The 24,528-nt window shown below is 38.4% G+C and overlaps 2 protein-coding genes across 6 annotated transcripts in view; both read right to left on the reverse strand.

Annotated features, from left to right (window-relative positions):
- LOC143273128 (3-beta-hydroxysteroid sulfotransferase-like) overlaps positions 1-24,528 on the reverse strand; it is a 291,023-nt gene that overhangs the window by 85,616 nt on the left and 180,879 nt on the right. The gene's annotated exons all lie outside the window — the stretch shown is intronic.
- On the reverse strand, positions 7,742-16,785 carry LOC143271993 (binder of sperm protein homolog 2-like). Of its 5 annotated transcripts, none has more exons than XR_013049351.1 (5): positions 16,673-16,785; positions 11,993-12,025; positions 9,550-9,690; positions 9,189-9,302; positions 7,742-7,863 (listed from the first exon to the last, which is right to left on the reverse strand). XR_013049351.1 is itself a non-coding variant. In XM_076565155.1 (5 exons), the coding sequence occupies exons 1-5, from the start codon at positions 16,770-16,772 to the stop codon at positions 7,857-7,859; spliced, it is 429 nt and encodes a 142-aa protein (XP_076421270.1). In that variant the 5' UTR covers positions 16,773-16,785; the 3' UTR covers positions 7,742-7,856. The 5 variants fall into 5 exon arrangements, 3 of the variants coding, with proteins under 3 accessions (XP_076421270.1, XP_076421277.1, XP_076421283.1); XR_013049350.1 differs by having other exon boundaries at positions 9,172-9,302; XM_076565155.1 differs by having other exon boundaries at positions 9,189-9,336.

The following is a 24,528-nucleotide window of genomic DNA, read 5'->3' on the forward strand; positions in this document are numbered from 1 at the left end:
TACATTGGAAGAAAATTGGGTTTTGTTTGAAATTTTAGGCAGTCTGACAATGGAACAACTATATGAAAAGATTAGTATTATGGGAATTATGCAGTTTATCACCATGCTTATTCTCATTTTACTATTTAAAAAGATAGTCGATTTAAGTGCCAGGATAACAGCTTTAGAAAAACCTGTTAAACCTGTAAAAATTCAGACAGGAGAAATTAACAGTGAAGTTGGTTCAAGTTTGGATCATAAGGTTACAGAAAGAAAGCCTGTTTTCACACAGTCACCCTTAATTTATCCTGTAACCGTACAGCAGATGCCTGATCAAATGGCTACACAAAATATCTGGGCTCCAATTGAACTGATGGATTTTAAAAGGTTTAAGGAGGCAATAGTATCTTATGGCATGCATTCCCCATATGTAAAGCAAATGTTAAACTCTTGGTCAACATATAATAGGATTATACCACAAGACTGGCGGGACCTTGCACAAGCTGTTCTGGAACCCAGCCAGAGACTTCAGTTTCTAACGTGGTTTAAGGAGGAAGCTAGAAACGTAGAAACACAATGGAGGGATAAAGGAATACAAGTTTGTCAGGATCAGCTTATTGGAGAAGGCCAATATGCTTCAATACAAACACAATGTTTATATGATGTTCAAACCCTAATTTTATGTCGAATGGCAGCCTTGAATGCATGGGACAGAGTTGAGGAACCAGGAAAAAAACCTGAGTCATTCACAAAGGTTATGCAAGGCCCAAAAGAATCTTTCACAGATTTTTTAGAAAGACTGGCTTCAGCAGTAAACAGAATGGTCTCAGGATCAGAAGCTAGTAAGGCAATAATTGAAGCTTTGGCATTTGAGAATGCGAATGCAGCATGTAAAAGAATAATCAGGCCGTTAAAGGCAAGATCTGCACCTTTGGAAGATTGGATTAGAGAAACAATTAATGTTGAGGTTGATGAGCATGATGATACATGGGTAGGAGAAGTAATTTCAAAAGGTTTGAGGAGTGTTAGATGTTTTGGGTGTGGAAAGCAAGGACATTTTAAAAGGGACTGTAAACAGGTCATTCCTAGAAGCAATGTTTCTTCAAGGAACAATGGCAACAGAATGCCCCTTCCTTCTGGAGTATGCAGAAGGTATGGTAAGGGAAAACACTGGACCAACGAATGTAGATCAACAAAGGACAGACAGGGTAATCCTTTGCCTCAGTTTTCAGGAAACTCCCGAAGGGGCCTCATGCAGGCCCCCATAGCAAAACCAGTTCAAACCTTTCCTGCAGCTGTAGAGGAAATCCCTGCTCTGAGCGATTAAATACCAAATGACTATTGGAATAAATCATGCTGGTCAGGATGATGAAAAAGAGAGAATAGAAAATTCAGGAGAAAACATAAAGAAAATTTTTTGGCAAACTTCTATTAATGAACAGAGACAAAAATTAACGATAAAAATAAATGGTGTTTTGTTGTCTGGTCTGGTAGACACAGGTGCGGACATTACCATAATTGCACCAGAATTTTGGCATCCAGCTTGGCCTCTTCAGGAGGTAAACATTCAACAGTTAGGAATTGGGACATTATCTGGAGTGAAACAGAGTGCAAGATGGCTGGAATGTATAGGTCCAGAAGGACAGAGAGGAAAATTAAAACCATATGTCGCTAACATAGCTATGAACCTGTGGGGTCGAGACTTGTTGCAACAATGGAATACTCAGATTAAAATCCCTCCAATCTCAGAAACAAATCATAAACTAGCACATGTTTCTGAGAGAAATATTAAAAGGCATTATTTTGAGTGGTCACCAGCCATCCATATTATACAAGAACAGGGCACAACAACTGGTAATCCTCCAAAAATACCAACAGCTCTACCTTTAAAATGGTTAACAGACAAGCCTGTATGGGTTCAGCAATGGCCTTTAACAACAGAGAAACTCCAGGCTTTAGAAGAGCTGGTAGAAGAACAGCTAAATGCTCAGCATATTGAACAGTCAACCAGCCCTTGGAATTCTCCTGTATTTGTTATTAAAAAGAAATCTGGTAAATGGAGAATGGTAACAGACCTTAGAGCAATTAACAAAGTAATTCAGCCAATGGGCTCTCTACAATCTGGAATTCCTTTGCCTACTCTGTTACCAAAAGGATGGCCTCTCATAGTTATTGATTTAAAAGACTGTTTCTTTTCAATACCCTTACAAGAAAAAGACAAAGAAAGATTTGCTTTCACAGTGTCTACTTATAATAATTCTCAACCGGTTAAAAGATTTCAATGGAGGGTCCTCCCACAGGGAATGTTAAATAGCCCAACTCTGTGCCAATACTTTGTACAACAGCCATTGGAAGTGATACGTAAAAAATTTCCTAAATCTATAATTTATCATTATATGGATGATATTTTATTAGCTGACTCAAATGCAGATACTTTAGAAAGAATGTTTGAAGAAGTAAAGAAAATTTTGCCTTGCTGGGGATTACAAATTGCTCCTGAAAAAATACAAAGAGGAGATTCTATTAATTATTTAGGATATAAAATAGAGCTACAAAAAATTAGACCCCAAAAGGTGCAAATTAGGAGAGATAGACTACAGACTCTTAATGACTTTCAAAGATTATTTGGAGATATTTCTCATCTACGAACTATTGTTGGGGTGAAAAATGATGAACTGACTAATTTGTTCAAAACCTTAGAAGGTGACAAGGACTTAAATAGTCCAAGAGAATTATCACCTGAAGCTGAGAAAGAATTGGCCTTGGTAGAAAAGAAAGTACATGAAGGGCATGTGGATCGTATTGATCCAAAGCTGGATTGCATTTTGGTTATTTTACCTTCTAGGCATTCCCCTACTGGAATATTAATGCAGAGGGAAGATATTATATTGGAATGGATATTTTTACCAAATAAACCAAATAAAAAATTAAAAACTTATGAGGAAAATATCTCTGACTTGATTTACAAAGGAAAATTGAGACTTCACCAATTAGCAGGAATAGACCCAGCAGAAATTGTCGTACCTTTAACTAAGGAGGACATTGAAAAATTATGGACAGAAAGTGAACCTTGGCAAAGAGCTTGCAGTAATTTTTTGGGAGAAATTAACAGCAAATATCGAAAAGCAACAGAATTGATTTTATAAAGAGAGCTGATTGGATCTTGCCTCGAATTGTACGGCAAAAACCCATATCTGGAGTTTGTACATTTTATACAGATGCCAACAAACAAGGAAAGGCAGGTTACAAATCAGAAAATTTAAGTAAAGTGGTACAAAGTCCTTATAATTCAGTGCAGAAATCAGAATTGTATGCTATTCTGTTGGTATTAATGGATTTTTCAGAACCTCTCAACATAGTAACTGACTCTCAGTATGCTGAAAGAGTGGTATTACATATTGAGACTGCAGAATTTATCCCTGATGCTTCAGAATTAACTTCACTATTTATTCAATTACAAGATACAATCAGGAAAAGGAGTCATCCTTTATATATAACTCACATCCGATCTCATACTGGTCTGCCAGGCCCTTTAGCACAAGGCAATGATGAGATTGATAAATTATTGATAGGAAATGTGCTGGAGGCCTCAGAATTTCATAAAAAACATCATGTCAATAGTAAAGGTTTAAAAAAGGATTTTTCCATAACCTGGCAACAAGCCAAAGAAATAGTAAAGAAATGTCCTACTTGTTCCTTCTACAATCAAACGCCATTACCAGCAGGATGTAACCCAAAGGGTACTCAGAGGAATGAAATCTGGCAGACGGATGTGTTTCACTTTGCAGAATTTGGAAAATTGAAATATGTACACCACACCATTGATACTTATTCAGGATTTCAATGGGCAACTGCTTTGAGTTCTGAAAAAGCTGATTCTGTAATCACTCATTTGCTAGAAGTTATGGCCATCATGGGTATACCTGCACAAATCAAAACTGACAATGCTCCATCATATGTCTCTGTTAAAATGAAACAGTTTTTTGATTATTACAAAATAAAGCATATTACAGGTATACCACATAATCCTACAGGTCAAGCAGTTATAGAAAGATCAAACAGAACTCTAAAGGATATGCTAAATAAACAGAAAGGAGTAACAAAAACCCCCAGAAATAGACTGCATAATGCTCTATTAACTTTGAATTTTCTGAATGCCAATGAGAAAGGAACAACAGCTGCAGAGAGACATTGGGTAATAGAAAAAACTACAGAATTAAATCAGCCTATATACTTTAAGGATGTGCTGACCTCAGAATGGAAACCAGGGTATATATTACGTTGGGGACGAGGTTTTGCTTTTGTTTCTACAGGAGAAGATAAGCTGTGGGTACCATCAAAATTGATAAAGGTTCGATTTGAACAAGAGAAACCTCTTAATTAGAGGAGGTGATAGTTCATCAATCAGCATGAACATCCAATTTAAACTAACTTGTACCTGTAACACATGTCTTTTCATTTAATCAGATAATAACTTGCCAAAAAGGAACATCCCCAAAATTAGTCTTGGGGGAAGGTTTTTGTTTTTGTCTTTTAGGAGAATGAAGGTTAAGGAATCTGAAGGACACAAGACAAATGAGACAACTGAAGAAAAGGGACAAATCATCTATCCCAGGAAACAGAGTATATGGGAGTATATGGCATATGGGTATATATTATCAAAAAAATTTTATGTCTTCTTAAATGTTTGTTTCTGCTTTTCTCTAAAGATTTAACACTATTGGTCTTCTAATAGTCCCAGTTCAATTAAAATTTAAAGCTGACTTTGGAGTTGGAGAATGGCTCTCTCCTTCTTTAAACTCAAGCATGTTGTTAAAATGAAAATACAAACTCCCTGTATCATGCCAGAATAAAAGAGCCATTTTCTGCTGTGGGACAGGACAAAAGCCAAATTAATCAAGGGACTATTCTATTACTAATCTCAACTCTTTGATTCTATTCTGATTCTTTAAACTTTTCTTAAAGTATAAATTTTATATCAAAATTTACAAGATTTATATATATATATATACATTTTAAACTTTGTTAAGATATGAATGGTCATATAGAGTACTAACTAATTCTAGAAAAAAAGGCTTCAATTAGCTGCATATATATGTCTTTGTGTTCGAGTCTCTTATCAGTTTTCTGCAGGAAATCACGGCCAGGCCTAACGTCAACTGACATCTCCAGGAAGAAGATGGGGCCCCACAACAACAACAACAACAACAATTCCACGTGGACAATAATAATATAACTAAGCTGACAAACATCATCTACAGATCAGCTTTGAACTACAAGGTGCTCAGAGCAATTTTGAGATGACTAGCTGAGATGATCCAGTCTCAAAGACTACTTGAATAAGGACTTGAGATAAACCCTGAACTTTGGCTTTATACATAGACTGGATAATAATGAAGGATATAGTTATCTTTCCTAGAATTTGACAATTAACCTAAAAAATTTTCTTTCAGGATAAAGATAACTTTGCCCATACCCAGCAGGAAGCAATTTTAAGAATGACGCCCACATTCCCAAAGAGGTGGTGTGGGGCAGGTGGTTTTTTTTGGTCTTTTTAATGGGTTTTGGGTCTGGGATAATTTTCATTGTTTAGGGGGGTTGGTTACAAGTTGTTGTCAAGGGTTAGGAAAAAGGCTAAGCAAAGGAGATTAGCTTTAAGGTTCTTGTTAAAAAAAAAAGAAAGAAAAGAAAAGAAAAAGATAATTACTAGTTTTAAATACTTTACATTATTACCAACTATTAGGATATAAAGAAATGAAAGTTAGTAGTTATAGACATTACAATAGAAATTGTAGTCATATCAGATATGTTTTAAAAATTGAGCAGATGTATTTTAGACAGGTCATCTTCAAACCCTTCAGAGATCTACTGAATATGGCATATAAAATGTTTTAATAACTTAGAAAATTTTCTATTTTGAAACATGTCAGCTCCTGGCAGTACCAATCTACTTCAGAGAAAATATGGGCATTGAAGAAACTGCATATGGAGTTAATTTTCATTGTGGCAAAAGTTAGCCACTGGACAACAAAGTATCCTCAAATCAACAGAAAAAAATGGACAGACAGAACACGAAACAAAGGACTACCAATTCCTGCCAAAACAAGTGTGGTTATGGCTTTATCAGAAGGCATCTTCTGAGGCCAGGACAATATGGCACCATCCCTGAAGTGGCCTTCACAATCCGGAAAAGGTACAGTACCCTTTTCTTAGAAGGCAGCTGAACAGGCAGTGGGCCGATGGCTTCTGTTGTGCAATGGAACAGCAACTGAAAGCTCACGCCTCTCAATAGTAGACTGGCATTTAATAGAGGGATGTGGAGAAGGGGATGCTTAGATGAAGCCATATATACACAGCCAAGAAGAATGGACAGCTGAATTCAAAAACCATCAACAATTTCCAGAATTTAAAATCCTGAATCATGACATGACACTAGTGGAATTCAGGTGTTTCTGGTACATGGACTGCTCTCACCCAATGTGAGGTTGAACTGTTGACCTTGTGTACATCCTACTTCACAAATGAGTCTGTCAGATACCATAAGCCTATAGGCTGAAGATGATGCCCCAACACTGTGGAGAAACCTCAGTTGACTGTCCAGGCAGCTGGCTGTTTCTGTCAACTCACAAAATTTTTGGAAGTTGCTTTTGTGCACTTCCTGTTTTTATTTTTGTTAGCTAATATTATTTCCTTCTTGGGTCTCTGAGGGAGTTGAAGATTAGTTAGTTATAGTTGAAGATTAATTAGGATAGAAAGTGAATTAGATACATTTTGGACTTACTAAAATAGGACAGATAAGGGAATTATTTTCTCTGATTTGTCAAATACAAATGGACTAGACATCGTTTAGGTATTTGTTACTTGTATATATTGTATATAGTTATTGTACTTTTGTATATAGTTTTTCTTTTGTTAGTTATAACCTTTTGCCTTTTTTCTTTTTATTAAAATAGAAAAGGGGAAATATGGTGATATTTTATTTGTACTGACATGTGATTTTAATTTTATGTTAATAAATAAAGTTGCCCTGGGGTCAGAGCTATTAGAGCCATAGCAAGAGCGTGGTGGTTAGAAGAGCTAGGTAGATTTCTGTGTGTTCAGGGATACAGCCAGTATTGGAGACATATGCCTTTAAGACCTGGAGGGCGGTACTTACAGGCAGTGATGAGGCAGTCATGTGGTTGGGTTTACAACCAATGAGAAGGCAGAACAGAAAGAATATTTAAACACGGACAAACAGGAAGTAGCTCTCTCTCGGGGAAGTTAGGAGCACTGCAGGAGGTAAGATTTTATCTCTGAGCTCTGACCTCTCGGCTTTCTTTTACATTGGCTCTGTGTTCTTATTTTAATAAGACGATTGGTTACATCTACAAAGAACTAGACAGACATGAGAGAACAGCAGAAGGGACTGAGAGCAGGAGGGACTGAGAGGAGCTAAGTATAAGAACAGAAAAGAAACTGTAGATGGAACTGAACTTAGAAGAATAAAGTGAATGGACTAAAGAACTCAGTGTGCTCAGATTCATTTGCTATCCCTCAGATTAGTATACTTAGCTGCTTGTTGCATCTGTTCTGGACCCTAATGGAAATCTCCTCAAGGCAGGCACTTGGGGGGAATTTGGTAGTGTACTGATGGCAGATACACTGTAATAAGCCACCCCAAGGGATTCCCTTGGGTCACAACCCCACCATGTGAGAATGAGTTGATCATCAATGTATTTTGCTCTTTACACCCACCCCAGGAAAATAAGACATCACTATAGACAAGAAAACAGACATTTATTATCAGAATGCTCCATGACAATAAAAGAAGAATTGTATCTAGAGAAACATCTGATGGATCTGTAACTTCTGTCTCTTCAAAAATACACGTTTACCTAAAAACTGAGGTGAAAAAAAAAACACGTTAGAATGAATGTCTCGGTCTCCCCTATTGTCCCAAGATCAATATCACGTGTGTTTCCTTCCCTCAGAAATAGTACTTTTTTCTTTCTCAGATGAGAGATCAGAATAGAATGAGTCCATGGGGCAGGACATATGGCCTAAGAAAAGTCCATGCTTCCTGATTGTAAAAACTGAATATATATTTTTTTATATATATAACAATATAACTTGTATGGTCCACTGTTTGAAAGACATTTAATTCATTGATCACTGTCATTCATTGATTCCTGTCAATGTTCAGGAAGTTTTTTTTTATCAGAAATCTCATATGTGGATGATGGATAATCTCCAACCACTTAAAATTTGATACTTCATGCACACAAGAAAGTGGGGGATATTGATGCATTCACAGGGAGACCCCCCACAATGTGTTTTAAATGATGATCTAGCCATGACGACAGAGGGGAAAGCAGATTTGGTTATATTTTATAGACTTTAAAATTGTGTATCTGTGTAGATGTGTGGGGAGACACAAGCAGCTGTGGAAGCAAGTTCCAGGGAAGGAGAACATAAGGAATGCTGATGTTTCTCTTGTCATGTGCTGCTTCAGCATTTCAGTATCTGTCTCATATTTATTTTGTGACTCATAGCAAGTTTTAAAACTGAAAAACAATGAAGTGGCTAATTAGTAATCATTGTTAATGTGACTGGATTTGGAATCACCTAGGAGATACACTTTCAGGCATGTGAGAAAAGGTTTAAAATTCACCCAAATGTGGGCAACAACAGCTCTTTCTGTGGCCTAAGACAATGTAATAGGGAAAAAGGAGGAAGCCAGCTGAGTATCAGCATTTTTTTATTTGACTGCAGACACAATGTAATCAGCTGTCTTATGCTTTCACCACCATGACTCCACACCATGATGGACTGTATCCCCACAGCAAAATGTAAACCAAAGTAAACCCTTCCCTCCTTTGTTGAGTTTTCTTTCCTTGGGTGTTTTGTCACAGCAACGACAAAAGCGACATGTGATTTTAATCATTAGAAAACATGGAAATGGACACCAGCATGTTAGATTATCCAATGACCCAGTACACTTGTCCTTTTGTAACTGTGTTTGTGCTCCCAAGCCAAGCTGAGGATTTTTGACCAGCACCACATAAGCCCACTGTACTCAACAGGAGACAAATTTACAGGAAATGTCTGCTGCTCCCTGACAAAGTCATAGCCAGGAGATCTAGAGCTCAGACTTCTCACCCATCAGCCTAATGCTTTGCTCCTTTCACAGCTAATAGGACATTGACCCACCTCTCCCATCATCTTACTTGTGAGGAGAACATTGCTTCCATTTTTTATCTTTGTTGTAATTGTCAGTCAATGAACACCAACTCCGATTCAAAATGTAGCCTTCCTTGGTGCATTCATAAATAGCCTTTTTTCTGAATTGGAAAGGGAAGACACATATTGGAGGATCTGCAGAGAAAGATGGATAAAGGATGCACTAAGAACACTGTCCTCAAATTAATCCCTGTAGAGAAAATAGTCAACTATTTTTTCTATCTGATTGGTTTCAAATTCTGAAAATTATGCAGAGAAGATAATATCTGAACTCAATTCTTTCTGAAATCCAAAACCTCTCTCCTCTTGGGTTCTGTCATCTGATATATATCCCTATAGGACTCTCACCCAGTGCTGTGCAGTAGCGCCATCTTCCTTTGAAGCGAAAGTCAAGGGAACACCAATCAAAGTCACTGTGGGTGGAGATACAATTGAAGTGTAATTCATCACCGTAGATGAATGGAAAGACACAGTTAGCAACAGAAATTTCTGGAAAAGAGAACGATTTCAGAATACAAAATAAGCTCACATTGGAAACTGACTTTCAAATTGTTTTGTTCTTGAGGTTGGTCTCACTCTGTAACCTGGCTAGATTTCAAACTCACTCTATGGCCAACGCTGGTTATAGCTCATGTTAGTCTCTGTCTCAGCTTTCCAAGTGTTGGGATTGCAAGCTTGAGCTACCATGCATGACTCAGACTTGACTTTGGAATGTCTATTTTGGAGACAGGATAACAGTGGTTCTCTCATCACCCCCACACACCTGAAGCTGGTGTCTCTTCCTGCCTTTCATGCCTGTGACACAAAATATCTGCAAAATCTCCAAGGAAGCCTCATTTTGGTCCAGAGCTGGGTTCTGATTGGAGATGATGGCTTTCTCAATAACAGTCCTTTAGCAATGAGGGATCTTATTTGTCAGAGTTCACACCCTGGTTTGAGTTCTCACCATCTGTGTTGACCAGCTTTTGTCAGCTTGACAAAACTAGAGTCACCTGGGAAGAAGGAATCTCAATCAAGGATTTTCCTCTGTCAGATTGGCTTGTGTGCATATCTGTAGGGTATTTTCTTTACTAATGATTGATGTAGAAGGGCCTATGCCTTGGTGGACAATGTCATCCCTGGGAAAGTGATCCTGTTTTGTATAAGAAAGCAAGATACACAAGTAATGGAGAACAAGTGAGTTGGCAGAATTCCTCTGTGTTACTGTCCTCTGCCTATGCTTGTGTTCTCGCCCCAGTTTTCCTCAATGATGGATTAGGATTGCTAAGTGTTAGCTAAATAGTCCCTCTCTTCTCAAGCTGATTTTTGTATTTAATCACAGCAACCAAAAGTAATTAAAATAGAAATTGGTACAGGAGTGCGGTATTGCTTAAAATGGATTTGACTGTGTTATTCTTTTTTCCTGTTTAGTCAACACCTTTTAACATATATTAGAAAATACCTAATTATCACATCAAAAACATGGATTCAATGACATAAATGCTTAGGATGAAACAAAACAGGAATTTAGACCTCAGGTCACCTCAAGAAAGATACTGAGTAAATAGTCCTGGGAGGCAATTTAGAAATCTCTGTTAGAAACAAGTATAGAAATAACTAATGACCTTTCTAGTTCTGTTTCTAGGAATTAACATAAGGCAAACTTTCTGCAGAGAGTTTAATTCCACACAGGTGTGGGAATGCTCCATGTGGTATTCTTTTTTTTTTAAAAAAAAAACTTATTCTTCTCTCATACATTGTATGCCAACCACAGTTTCCCCACCCTGACTGTGTTGTTTTTTGGGAAGACTGTGAAGGAGCTGTGGAGCTTTGGACTGGAAGCAGCATTCTTCCATCATTACTACCTCTGTTCCTGTTTGAGTTCCTTCCCTGTGACTTCCTTCAATGATGGACTGTGATGGTTAAGTGTAAGCCAAATAAACCCTTTCTTTTCCAAGCTGGTTTAGGTCAGTGTTTTATCACAGCATCAGACAGTAACTAGGACATATCTGTTTTCTTCTGTTCTGAAAAAAAAATATTTCCTGTTTTGCCAAAGTGATCTCTAACATCTCTTCAAGATCTCACTGCCATCCACATATTTCTTCTCCTTCTGTTTTCCTTCTCCTTCTTCTCCTTCTCCTCCTCCTTCTTCATTTTCTTCTTTTTCTTCACCTCCTCCTTCTCTTTCTCTTTCTCTTTCTCTTTCTCTTTCATCTTCTCCCTCTTCCTCCTTCTCTCCCTGAGCATTTTCTTTTCCCTTTCTGTAGCAATAGTATAGCTGTGACATCTCCCAATGTATTGCTCCATGATGAAGGACTCACTTTTAACCACTAACCCAACACCATTGATTAACTACTTGCCTTCTCATGTTCTCAGAATAAGAAATAGCGTCAGGTGGGTTACGTTCTGACCACTAAAAATTCATGTTTGTAATAAGATGATTATGTTATTTACCTCAATTTAACCACCCATGGTGTGAATCTACATCTAAACATTATGTTCAACTTCCTACATATATTATTATTATTTGTCAATGAAAAAGGAAAGAACAAAGTGCAGAACCTTACATTGTCTTATTTTAGTCCCAACGGAGAAGGGAGTATTTTTCTTGAGTGACTAGGAGTTGGTTATTTAACTGGATCTTCAATATCTAATCTGTCTGCTTTGACCCAGGGGAGCCACTCATATCAGAACAATAATACAAGTAAAAGCTACATGGCAGAAAAGTGCAAGAACTTTTAAAATATCTAATGCTTTCTAAGAGGTGGAGGCTGGCATTTGAGATTCTGCCCAATAGAGTTGGTTGCTTTACCTTGTTTTGGAGGGTGTAAATGAGAGATCAATTCTGAAAGACAGAAGGAATGGACAAAGTATAAGCCATTTTCTAAAACACGGCATGCCCAGAATAACTATGAAATGCACATCAACATTCTTCAATGTCATATCAAGTTGGAGCTGCATATCTACCCAGGAAATGTCACATCAATCTATGAAAAGCCAGGAACTCCCGATTCAGCTCTTATTCTCCCAAATGTCTTCCTTGGTATAGGTTAGAGTCATCCACAATATTAAGTGCAATTCAGATTCTAACCACTTTTTGTTGTTCAACAGCTTTCAACTCAGAAAATATTCTCTGAAGGACAATGACATTTATTGGGGATTAGCAAAACATTGCAGTGAGATTATTGGTGTCATAGTAAAGGTTAGCCACATGTAAGGGACCAGGGGCAAGGGGGGGAAAGTGAAGGCAAAAGTAAGGAGGAGTTTCAGGTAAATTTAGATTGGAATTGTCCTCAATCATTCATGATTAGGGTGGTGCTAACTCAAAATTCAAAAGACATCTGTGGGAAAATGTGATTGACAGAGCATTTCTGTATTAGTATGTATAAATCCTGTGGGTACAGATCTGGTACTGAAATTATTTCACTTGCAGGAAAATGGATCATGTAATCCCATACTCCAAAAACAAATACAGATTTTTCTTTCATATGTGGATCACACACACACACACACACACACACACACACACACATATATATATATATATATATATACATACACACATATATATATATACTACTTGCCTTCAAATATATATATTCACATCTATATAGTATATCGGTCACATTGGATCCACAATTGTGAAACAGAGGAAGATGAATGTTTGTGCTTAACTATCTTTCTCATTTTATGCAGTCCATAACCCAAGCCAATAAATTGGTGCCATCTACTTTAAGGATGTGTCCTATTTCAAATAATCTCATCAAGAAAATTTTCACAAGCATGACTAGAGACTAATATAATCTAGATAACCCCTCACAGATACACTCATAGTCTCGTGCTGTGGGATGGTCTGTATGTCAAATTGCTCTGATTGGTCAATAAGTAAAACTGATTGGCCAGTGGCCAGGCAGGAAGTAGGCGGGACAAGGAGAGGAGAATTCTGGGAGGTGGAAGGCTGAGTGAGGGAGACACTGCCAGCTGCCACCATGACAAGCAGCATGTGAAGAAGCTGGTAAGCCACGAGCCACCTGGCAAGGTATAGATTTATGAAAATGGATTAATTTAAGATATAAGAACAGTTAGCACTAAGCCTGCCATGGCCATACAGTTTGTAAGCAATATAAGTCTCTTTGTTTACTTGGTTGGGTCTGAGCGGCTTTGGGACTGGCGGGTGACAGAGATTTGTCCTGACTGTGGGCAAGGCAGGAAAACTCTAGCTACAGTCTTGTCTCTTATGTGACTATAGATCCTGTCAAGTTGATCAGTATAATTAATCATCATTCAGATTATATATGACATGAAATTGGAAAGGAGTCTATTGAGGGGAGGAAGGAGATCTACAGAAGAGGGCAGAGGGACATTGGAGGCTAGTGATGAAAAAGGAATCAATAAAAGCAAAGGATGCATGAAACTCCATAGTGAGAATACAGGGAAAATGAAACTCTATAGAGAGTACATAGACATTTGTCATATTATATAGCTAACTTTATACTTCCCAATACTTATACATTAAAAGCATACAATATGTTTAAATGCCTTATAACTCATATCTTATACAAAATCATATTAGAGAAACTTTATAGTGAATTAAAACCATTATTTTGTAAGCTAATTATAAAACTCATAAAAAGAATACAGGTAACCAGCCTATTTCCCCATTGGATGTGAACAGTGTGAATGTGAATAATAACCTCAGAGAACTTACTCAGACTATGTGAATGTGAATAATAACCTCAGAGAACTTACTCAGACTATGATACAGCAAGACATTTTAAAGACCACTTGAGAATGTTGGGGAAGCAAGCACAGAAAGACACAATAAAATCATGTGACCATTTTCATTAAAATGAGGGAATGTCTCTTCTCAACTGAGTGTAATTTATTTTGCACTACTTTCTTTTCCCCTGTACAAAATTTATTGATATGTAGTCATATGATTGGCCTCTTTATTGACAGCATTCTAACCTGGGTTATTCTTACTTCCTTTAAACCGTTGGTACCAATAAGATTCTAAATCTGAATCTTAAGAGCTGAATGTGTCTCAGTTGGCTGAGTGCTTGTATAGCATGCACAAAGCCCTTGGTTTCATTCCAACAACACATAAACTGAGTAGGAATGATGGCAGTTGTCTGTAATCTCATCACTCAGGAGGTAGAAGCTGGAAAATCAGGAGTTCAAGGCTACCTTCATTCATTTATAGTGAATATGAGATCTACTTGGACTGCGTAAGACTCTTTAAAACACACTACTACTACAACAAAACACTCTAACTCTTCATTAGGTGCAGAGTATCCTCATGCTCTGTATATTTCAAACTGTCATGCGTGAGAAGCCCAACTTTCTCTAGGGCTCTGCATTTCTGCGAGCATAGCTTCAGGATGCTGGCCACTCTGAAGAACTCCTCTATCCTTTCTGATTAACCCTCACAACTTCACTGTAAGATGAGACCCCTTGTTCTACACTGCATTTACTTGTCTCCTGAGGTGATGCCATTGATATGCTTCAAATTTCAAGTGGCTTATAAAATGAATCAACATGAAATTTCTCCCCACCAAACCTGACCCCAGTCACCCTGATATCTGCCCCACAGGCAACCCAAGTCATGTGTGTTTGAAACTTACAGACACTTTCAGTGAACACTTAGCTAAGAAGGCATTGATACATTACTATAATGCAAAGAATAGCTGAGACCATATACTATTTATTTGAGACTTTGCTTCTTTAACAACAGACTTCAAAGAAATTTCTAAATCCATCCATTATAATCTTCCTCTCTCATGAAAACTTTTATTGCTGTGTGAGCACTGAGACCAAGGCTCCTTCACAGGTAAAGTCACCTGTTCTGTGCTCACTCTATCAAGGAAGGGAAGAACAACAGTTGAATCCATGGCTCTTTGCTCTCCATTTGCTAGACTGAAAAGCTATCATGGATAGTTGGTCTCCAACCTTTCTCATTTCTCACTTGCTTTGGACTCTCGACCTTCAATTCTCACCCCCTCTTTTCCACCTCACCTGCATTCAGTCTGAACATGCAGACAGCTAGCGACAACCAGCCCACAAGATGTCTCATCACTGCCTGCAGATGGCACACCCAGGAGCAAACCTTGCTCTGACTTTATACTCTCTCTTTCTGCTCCTCCTACTCGGTCTGCTCACACACTTCCTCCACAGTGAATTCCCTTTGTCCTAAATGACTTAGAGTGATTCAACATCTGTCTTAGAGTGATCCATGGTGTCATTCTAAAAGTGTCTTTCCAAGGGAAATTTGGCTTTGTTAACACGACAGCCAATCTGAAAAGCTTTCAGTTTGTTATCTTTAATCTCTATCCTTTTCTCTTTGAGACATGGATAGTAAAGTGATAGCCATGTATTCATTTGAAATAATTGACTTTGTGCAATTACAAAATAATTCATTGCATGTGTATAGAAAACCAGGAGCTAGCAACCCAGAAGACAAAATTTATTTTCTTGTTTAATCATTGCCATTCAAGTGATTCTGGAGAGTTATTTTTGCATTTGGAGCCTAATTTGGGAGAGAAAAGGGTACTGTTTGAAGTTAATTATTTTCCATCATAGCACAGTCTTGAATCAGAACTACCGCAAACCAATATGTATATATGTATACATTTCTGGGAATGAAAGTTCCTTTCCCATACCTCTTATTCTTAGAGTGATATTTGTGGCTGGGAGTTAGCTCATCCTTGAATTATTTATATGCCTCTTTCCTGCTTTGTTGAAGAACATTCTTATAATCCTCTTTACTGTGGTCATAACTTTTCCAAGTGACAAGGCAGATATGTTCCCGAATATTCATGAAGTTACTGAAGTTATGATAAAAGTGTACATAGCAATTGAGGAGTGGTCTAAAGATTTGCTTTGTAATACATGCTAAAGGACATTTTGATCAAAGGCCAGAACATCTCACCCTCTGGAAAGACTGTGACAAGCATCAGAGAGAACCCATTATTCCTTTCTTGCTCAACTGGATATTTATTATGTCCCGAGGCTCTTGTCACTTGCACTAAAGGTAATGTTTTCCCATTGTCTTAGAACCAAGGCTAGTACTTTACCAATGATACTAGGTAGATTGAAGCAAGCTTGAAAGAGAAATTTTACTTGAGGTTAAAAAAGAAACCTATAAAATGGCAGAGCTGAGCTTAAATCCCAAAGCTTCTATATAAATACTGCATTTTCAGATCCATGAAAACTACCAGTGATTCTGATACACACAGATTGTATAAAGGTTGAGTTTTGTGTGGAAGGCAAAAATAAAGAGGTACTACAATGCATTTGTATTTTACTCTTCATTTCAAAGATGAGTCTATAACTTGTTAAAATATATTCACTGGATTTCATATAGATGAATGACAGCATCATGGAATTACCACTCATTAGTGGGGATTGTATCTGAAAACTCCATCTGTGGCAGAAGATGCTGAATATCTGTGTTTCATGGTCACACATCATAAGAAGAGTAATAGGTTCTCACCTTCCTTGAGTATTTGTTGCTCACACACAAAAGGAGTCCAGCTGAGAAGGAAGCCCATCAATAGCGGGAGGGTCCCTGAAAACATACATACAAGTAACATTATACAAACTGAGCAGGTTATGTTTAGGGGTACACATGTGTACACATGCATGTAATAGTAATTAATGAAAAATGAGGTCATGGATTTGAAAAAGGGCATATATGAAAGGCTTTGGAAGGAGAAAAGAGAAAGGAGAAATGATATAATTGTATTCTTAAAAATAAAAGAAAAATATAAAAATTAATAGGAGATGATAGAAAATGGTAATAACCACAGCAAATTGTATCCATGTATAAAACTGTAAAAAAAATTAAGAAGAAAATAGACTAGTAGTATGATGAGGATTTTGCTTTGAATCTGAGGCTGTTCCTTATAGGAAATGCTTTTATTTATAAAAAAAGTTTATTTCATAAGTTTCAGTTATCTAGCAAGGAGACAGATAGCTGTTAAAATATCTAGCAAGAATCTACTTAATGATTTGAAAGTAAATGTATATAAAAAAGTGTAGTACACATGTGCCCAAGGTAGTCAGGTAACAATGCTTCTTGGAAAAAATGGAATTTTATGACAAGAACACAAAAGATTGTACAGAAACACACAAAGGAATATAATAGAAAGTTATTGATTTTCATATGAAATAAAAAGTTTCTTATTTTCTCCTTCTTAGAAGAAAGTGGCCAGAGGTCAAGATCTAGTCAAATGATCTCATAATGTATATTTCTGTTATTGTTTATACTCTTTAAAAAATTTTAAAATTAAGTTAATTAATTAATTTTACATCTCAAACGCAGCCTCTTCTCCCTCCTCTCCTCCCAACCCCTCCTCCTACTTCCCCACTGCTCACCACACAATCCACCCCTCCTCCAAATTCACTCAGAGAGGACCAGGCCTCCCATGGATATCAGCAAAGCGTGGTATACCAAGCTGCCTTAAGACCAAGCACCTCCCTCTGAGGCTGGGCAAGGCAATCCAGCATGAGAAGTAGATTCTCAAGATCCAGCCAAAGCACCAGAGACAGCCTCTGCTCCCATTGTTAGGGGTCTCCCAATAGACCAAGCTATACAACTGTCACATATATGCAGAGGGCCTAGGTTGGTCCCATGCAGGCTGCTTAGTTGTTGGTTCAGACTTTGTGAGTTCCCATGAGCCTGGTTAGCTTTTTCTGTGGGTTTTCCCCTGATTCCCCTGACCCATTGCTCCTAAATCTCTCCCCCTCTTCTCAGCAGGACTCCCTGAGCTAGCTCGGTCCAGTGTTTGGCTGTGGTCTTTGAATCTGCCTCCATCAGTCACTAGATGAAGGCTCTCAGATGAGAACTGGGGTAGTCACCAATCTAATCACAGGGGATGGTCAGTTCAGGCTATGCATCCACTGCTGCCAGGAGTTTTAGTTGGGGCCACCTTATAGATTTGTGGAAGTTTCCCTTGTATTAGGCTTCTACCTCATGCCATAAAGTCTCCCTTTCCAGTTTTTCCCCCAGAACTCTTCCCTCTTGCCACCCCTGATTCCAATTCCTCAAGTTCCCATGCCCACCCACCCCTAGTTCAACCAGAAGTTCTCCTTTATTTACCCTGCCCAGGGAGATCCATGTGTCCCCCCTTGGGCCTTCCTTGTTACCTAGCCTCTCTGAGTCTGTGGACTGTAGCATGCTTATCCTTTATTTTATAGTTATTAACCACTTATGAGTGAGTACATTCCATGTGTGTCTTTCTGGGTCTGGTTATATTACTCAGGATGATTTTTTTCTAATTCTATCCATTTGCCTGTGAATTTACTGATGTCATTGTTTTTAACAGCTGAATAGTACTCCATTGTGTAATTGTACCACATTTTATTTATCTATTTTTTGGTTGAGGGTCATCTAGGTTATTTCCAGTTTCTGGTTATTATAAATATAGCTGCCATGAACATAACTGAGCAAGTGTCCTTGTGGTATGATTTAGCATCCTGTGAGTACAAGCCTAAGAGTGGTATCACTGGGTTTTGAGGTAGATTGATTCCTAGTTTTCCTGAGAAATTGCCATATTGATTTCCAAAGTGGGTGTACAAGTTTGCGTTCCCACTGGTCTTCCTGGAAAAGAGGAAATGACAGTTGTCCTCATGGAATTGTGCCTTGAATTCTATTGTATCTGCTCTGGTGTTTCTCTGACAAAACTTTTGCTTGTAGTTTCCATAGCCCTTCTCTAGTAAAAAATGCACTTCATTTCTTTAGGTATCTAACAACAACCTTTTATGTTTATATACTGTTTTACCTAGCCAAATTCTGATTCATTCCAGGCAAACCACAAATGTACCACTTCTTTAGGTGAGACCTTCAGTTCCATGGCAGACAACTTTGTCTCCACCCAGTCTGGAGTCCAGGAGTCAGACTTCAACACATCTGTCAACATATGTCCAACATCTGTCAACAGGAGTAGATTCTCCCAGAGGCCTTGATCCTTAGTTTATAAATACCCATATTCTTGTGGTGAATGGTGACATGTCATTATCCTCAAATCTGAGTCCCAACTTTCTCTTGTGAGGAGACCAGGAGTATTGGATTACATGTAATCTGGTAACTATGTTAACTTAATTACCTCTATGTAAACTCCTGATGTCCCCACATTCTTAGTACCTAATCCTCATACTCTGAGGTGGAAGAGGGCTGAAGGTTAAGGCATTTAAATTATTGGAATAAGAAAATTAAACCCAACCCTCTAAGACTGCAACTGTTCCCTGAGAGAGAGCCTGCCAGTGGCGATTGGACTAAGAGGTGAGCTTTTGTTTAGGTGGGGCCTAGGGGCACAACCCTGTACCCCCACACCACCACCCATTGCAATCCCAGTTACAGGCCAGGCAGGAGGCAGACCTCCTGCAGACAGGTCAGACTACCACCATCCCCCACCAGACCCTGTAACCCTCCCCTCCCAACATGTGCTGAGCTACTCCCTGAGACAGAGCCCAGGAGCGCCAATTGGACTAAGCTAGTGCTGCTCCCTGAGACAAAGAGTCCATCAATACCAATTAGACCAAGAGCTCCCACTGGACCAAGAGTATCGATCAGACCAAGAGAGGCTCCCTCAGACACAGACACCTCTTGCACCAAGTGGAGAAAGAGATGGGTAGATGCCAGTGCAAAAATACAGTCACCAACATAAAAACTAATATGGCTCCATCAGAACATACATCAGCAAGATCTGAACATCCCAACACAGAAGAAACAGAAGAAATCGACCTTAAAATGACCTTAAGAAGATGTTACAGATCTTAAAAGAGGAAATGAAAAATACCTTTAAAGAAATCAAGGAAAAGTCAAACAAAAAATGGGCATAGTTCAGTAAATCCCTTAAAGAAAGCCCATTAAACATGTGAGGGAAACTGTTCAAAATTTGAAAACTGAAATCGAGACAGTAAAGAAGACACAAATTGAGGGAATTCTGGAAGTAGAAAATCTGAGTAAATGAACAGGGACCACAGATGCAAGCATAACCAACAGAATGCAAGAGATGGAAGAGAGGATCTCTGGCATTGAAGATACTATAGAGGAAATAGATTCATCAGTCAAAGAAAACAATAAAGCCAACAAAGTCAGGACCCAAAATGTCCAAGAAATTTGGGACACCTTGAAAATACCAAACCTAAGAATAATAGGGATAGATGAAAGAGAAGAATACCAACTCAAAGGCACAGAAAATACATTCAACAAAACCATAGAGGAAAACTTTCCCAACCTAATGAAGGAAATACCTATAAAGATACAAGAAGGTTACAGAACACAAAATAGACTAGACTCAAACAAAAAGTCCCTAACCACATAATAATCAAACCACTAAACACACAGGATAAAGAAAAAATACTAAGAGCCACAAAGGAAAAAGGCCAAGTGTCATATAAAGGCAGACCATAAGAATAAGACCTGACTTCTCAAAAGAGACTCTAAAAGTCAGCAGGTCCTGGACAGGCATTATACAGACACTAAGAGACCATGACTATTTGCTGGGTATAATACCCAGCAAAACTCTCAATCAACATAGATGGAATAAACAAAATATTCCATGATAAAACCAGATTTAAACAATATCTTTCCACAAATCCAGCCTTATAGAAAGCACTAGAAGGAAAAATCCAACCTAAAGAAGTTAGATACACCCAAGAAAACATAGGCAATAGATAGTTACACACCAACAAATACCAAAGAAGGGAAACATACAACACTACCACCAAAAAATAACAGGAATTAACAATCACTGGTCATTAATATCCATCTTATGGGGGCATTTTCTTAATTGAGGTTCTCTCCACTTATATGACTCTAGTCCATGACAAGTTGACAGAAATCCTTCTAGCACATCATTTTATATTGTATTTTGTTATATTTTCTTTTCTTGATTTGTGGAGGTTTGTTGTACTGTGTTTTTCCTTTTTGAAAAAAATTAAAGTTGGATTGGTAAGGACTGTGGAGGATTTGGAAGGCCTTGGGGAGGGGATGATATGTTCAAAATATACTCATAATTAATCCTCACACCTATGAACATATGATTTTAGACAAAGAAGCCAAAACTGTACCATGGAAAAAAGAAAGCATCTTTAACAAATGGTGCTGGCATAATGGATGTCAACATGCAGAAGATTGCAAATAGATCCATATCTGTCACCGTGCACAAAACTCAAGTCCAAGTGGATAAAAAACCTCAACATAAAATCAGTTACACTGAACCTGATAGAAGAGAAAGTAGGAAGTATTGCATTGCCACTGGACATCACTTCCTAAATATAACACCAGTAGCACAGACACTGAAAGCAACAATTAATAAATGAGAACTTTTGAAACTGGGAAGATTTTGTAGGGCAAAGGACATGGTCAATAAGACAAAGCAACAGTCTACAGAATAGGAAAAGATCTTCACCAACCCCACATCTGACAGAGGGTTGATCTCCAGAATATATAAAGAACTCAAGAAACTAGACATCAAAATACCTAAAAATCCAATTAAAAATGTGCTACAGAGCTTAACAGAGAATTTTTAACAGAAGAATCTCAAATGGTCGATTTAAGGAATTGTTCAACATCCTTAGTCATCAGGGAAATGCAAATCAAAACAACTCTGAGATACTATCTTACTCCTGTCAGAATGGCTAAGATAAAGAATGTTGAAGACAGCCTCTGTTGGAGAGGATGTGGAGTAAGGGGAACATTTCTCCACTGTTGGTGGAAATGCAAACTTGTACAGCCACTTTAGAAATCAGTATGGTGGTTTCTCAGAAAATTGGAATTCAGTCTTTCTCAAGACCTACTAGCTACACCACTCTTGGGCATATACCCAAGGAATGCTCAATCATACTACAAGTACACATGCTCAACATGTTCATTATTCATAGTAGCCAGAACCTGGAAACAACCTAGATGCTCTTCAACTGAAGAATGGATAAAGAAAATGTGGTACATATACACAATGGTGTACTACTCAGCAGAGAAAACCAGTGACATCATGAGGTTTGCAGGCAGATGGATGGAACTAAAAAATACCATCCTGAGTGAGGTAACCCAGACTTAGAGAGACAAATATGGTGTGTACTCACTCATAAGTGGATACTAGATGTAAAGCAAAGGATAACCAGACTGCAACCCACAGCTCCAGGGAGACTAGCTAGTAAGGAGGACCCTAGTAAGGACACATGCATCGCCCAGCAAAGGAGAAATAGATGAGATCTACATGAGCAAACTGGGGGGTGGGGGGAGCAATGGAGGGCAAGGAATGGGGAATGAGAACATAGGGGGATGGGAGTTTTAAACTGGAACAGGGATAGAGTGGGAGATCAAGGAAATAGATACCAAAATAAATGAAGACATCATGGGAATAGGGAGAAACAGAGTGCTAGGGAAGTTCCCAGGAATCCACAAGGATGACTCCACTACAGACTACTGGCAATAGTGGAGAGGGTGCATGAACTGTCCCCTCTGCTGATCAGATTGTTAAATACCCTAACTGCCATCATAGAGCGAGCCCTCATCCAGTGACTCAGAGAAGCAGATTCAGATATCCACAGCCGGGTGCCAGGCTGAGTTCCAGGAATCCAATCAATGAAAGAGAGGAGGATTCTATGAGCAAGGGTCATCGAGACTATAAAGGAAAAAAGTACAGAGACAACTAGCCAAACTAGTAGAAACACATGTACTGTGGACCAATAGCTGAGGAGCCCCCATTGTACTGGACTAGGCCCTCTGGATAGGCAAAACAGTTGTTTAGCTTAACCTGTTTAGGGGTCCCCCGAGGCAGTGGGATAGGAACCCGTCCTAGTGCATAAGCTAGTATTTGGTATCTAGTGCCTATGGTGAGACACTTTGTGTAGCCTTGGTGCAGGGAGGGGGCTCTTGGACCTGCCTCAACTGATTGTACCAGGCTCTGCTGACTCCCCATGGGAGTTCTTGCCTTGGAGGAGGTGGGAATAGGGAGTGAGTTGGGGGAAGGCTGGGGGGCAGGTGGAGGGAGGACAGGGGAATCTGTGACTGGTATGTAAAGTGAATAGAAAATTTCTTAATAGTAATAATTAATAATAATAATAAAGAAACAAAAAAAGAAAAGAAAAAAGTGCCTTACAAGTTTGCCTACAGCCCAATCTTATGGGGGCATTTTCTTAATTGAGGTCCCCTCCACTTATATAACTCTAGTCCATGACAAGTTGACAGAAATCCTTCTAGCACAGCATTTTATATTGTACTTTGTTATATTTTCTGTTCTTGATTTGTGGAGGTTTGTTGTTGTACTGTGTTTTTCCTTTTTGAAAAAAATTAAAGTTGGATTGGTAAGGACTGTGGAGGATTTGGAAGGCCTTGGGGAGGGGATGATATGTTCAAAATATATTCATAATTAAAAATCATTTTTAAAAATAAAAATAATAAAATGATAAAAAACCATTTTAATAATAAAAATATAATAAAAAGAGTATCTCCCAACCAAAAACAAACAAACAAGAAATCACAACTATCAGTAACGTCCTCATCACCAGACTTCACTTCTATAAAGTAAACAGAGGCTGAAGGACCGCTTCCTCTCGTCTTCAACTGTGTGGTGCCTTTAAGAATGAGGCTGACCTTCTTCATGTTTTCATGACTCAGTACCAGGAAGTTGTCCCATTCTTTCATGGACAGCCTGCCATGGGTGTGCTCAAACCATGATCCATTTATGCTTGTGTAGAGAGGAAGAAAGTGTCAATCAGAAAACATGAGAATGGGACAGCTTGATTTTCTTCACTTTTCTGCTTTACTAAGAAAAATTAAACCAGTCTGCATTTACAGCATTCAACATGATGTTTGATGTACACACACACACACACACACACACACACACACACACACAAATAGTGAACTGATAAAATCAAGTTCATTAACAAACTCATCACCTTATACATTTACCACTGGAGACATCCTACTGGCAGGTTGCAAGGACAGGAACATGTGCTGGGAAAATCAGTCACACTAATACAGGAAGTCAGAGGGTCTAGGGCATGGCCAGGCTTGGACTTTTTAGTTACTATCCTGTCTGGAGATCTATCTTAACCCCTTCTGAGGGAGAGCCCCCACCCAATGGCATCCATATCTGAGGTTACTATATTTTTTAAGAGTGTCTCATTGAGACCCACATTCCAAAACGTGGATCATTGAAGACATTCTAAGAATAGCCTTCTGACTTTATGCCAAAGCTTTATGTCCATTCACAGTGCTAGTCTGATGTGTTTTCCAAAGTCCCAGTGTCTTTACTGTTCTTGTTCTGGGTGTGCTCACTCTTTACGTATCAGTTTCCATTGCACACTTGCACTGCTCCCTGTTACCTGAGGGGC

Source organism: Peromyscus maniculatus, chromosome 1 (assembly GCF_049852395.1).
Source record: "Peromyscus maniculatus bairdii isolate BWxNUB_F1_BW_parent chromosome 1, HU_Pman_BW_mat_3.1, whole genome shotgun sequence".
Taxonomy (NCBI): domain Eukaryota; kingdom Metazoa; phylum Chordata; class Mammalia; order Rodentia; family Cricetidae; genus Peromyscus; species Peromyscus maniculatus.

What these genes read in the sequence shown, in the direction of transcription:
- LOC143271993 (XM_076565155.1), bottom strand. Translation starts at nt 16,772, where the DNA reads ATGTTACTTGTATGTATGTTTTCAGGGACCCTCCCGCTATTGATGGGC. An exon ending in TTTACACCCTCCAAAACAAG is followed by an intron (nt 9,691 to 11,992) that starts GTAAAGCAACCA and finishes TCTCTTTTCCAG; the next exon opens with AAATTTCTGTTGCTAACTGT. An exon ending in GCGCTACTGCACAGCACTGG is followed by an intron (nt 9,337 to 9,549) that starts GTGAGAGTCCTA and finishes CTTTCTCTGCAG; the next exon opens with ATCCTCCAATATGTGTCTTC.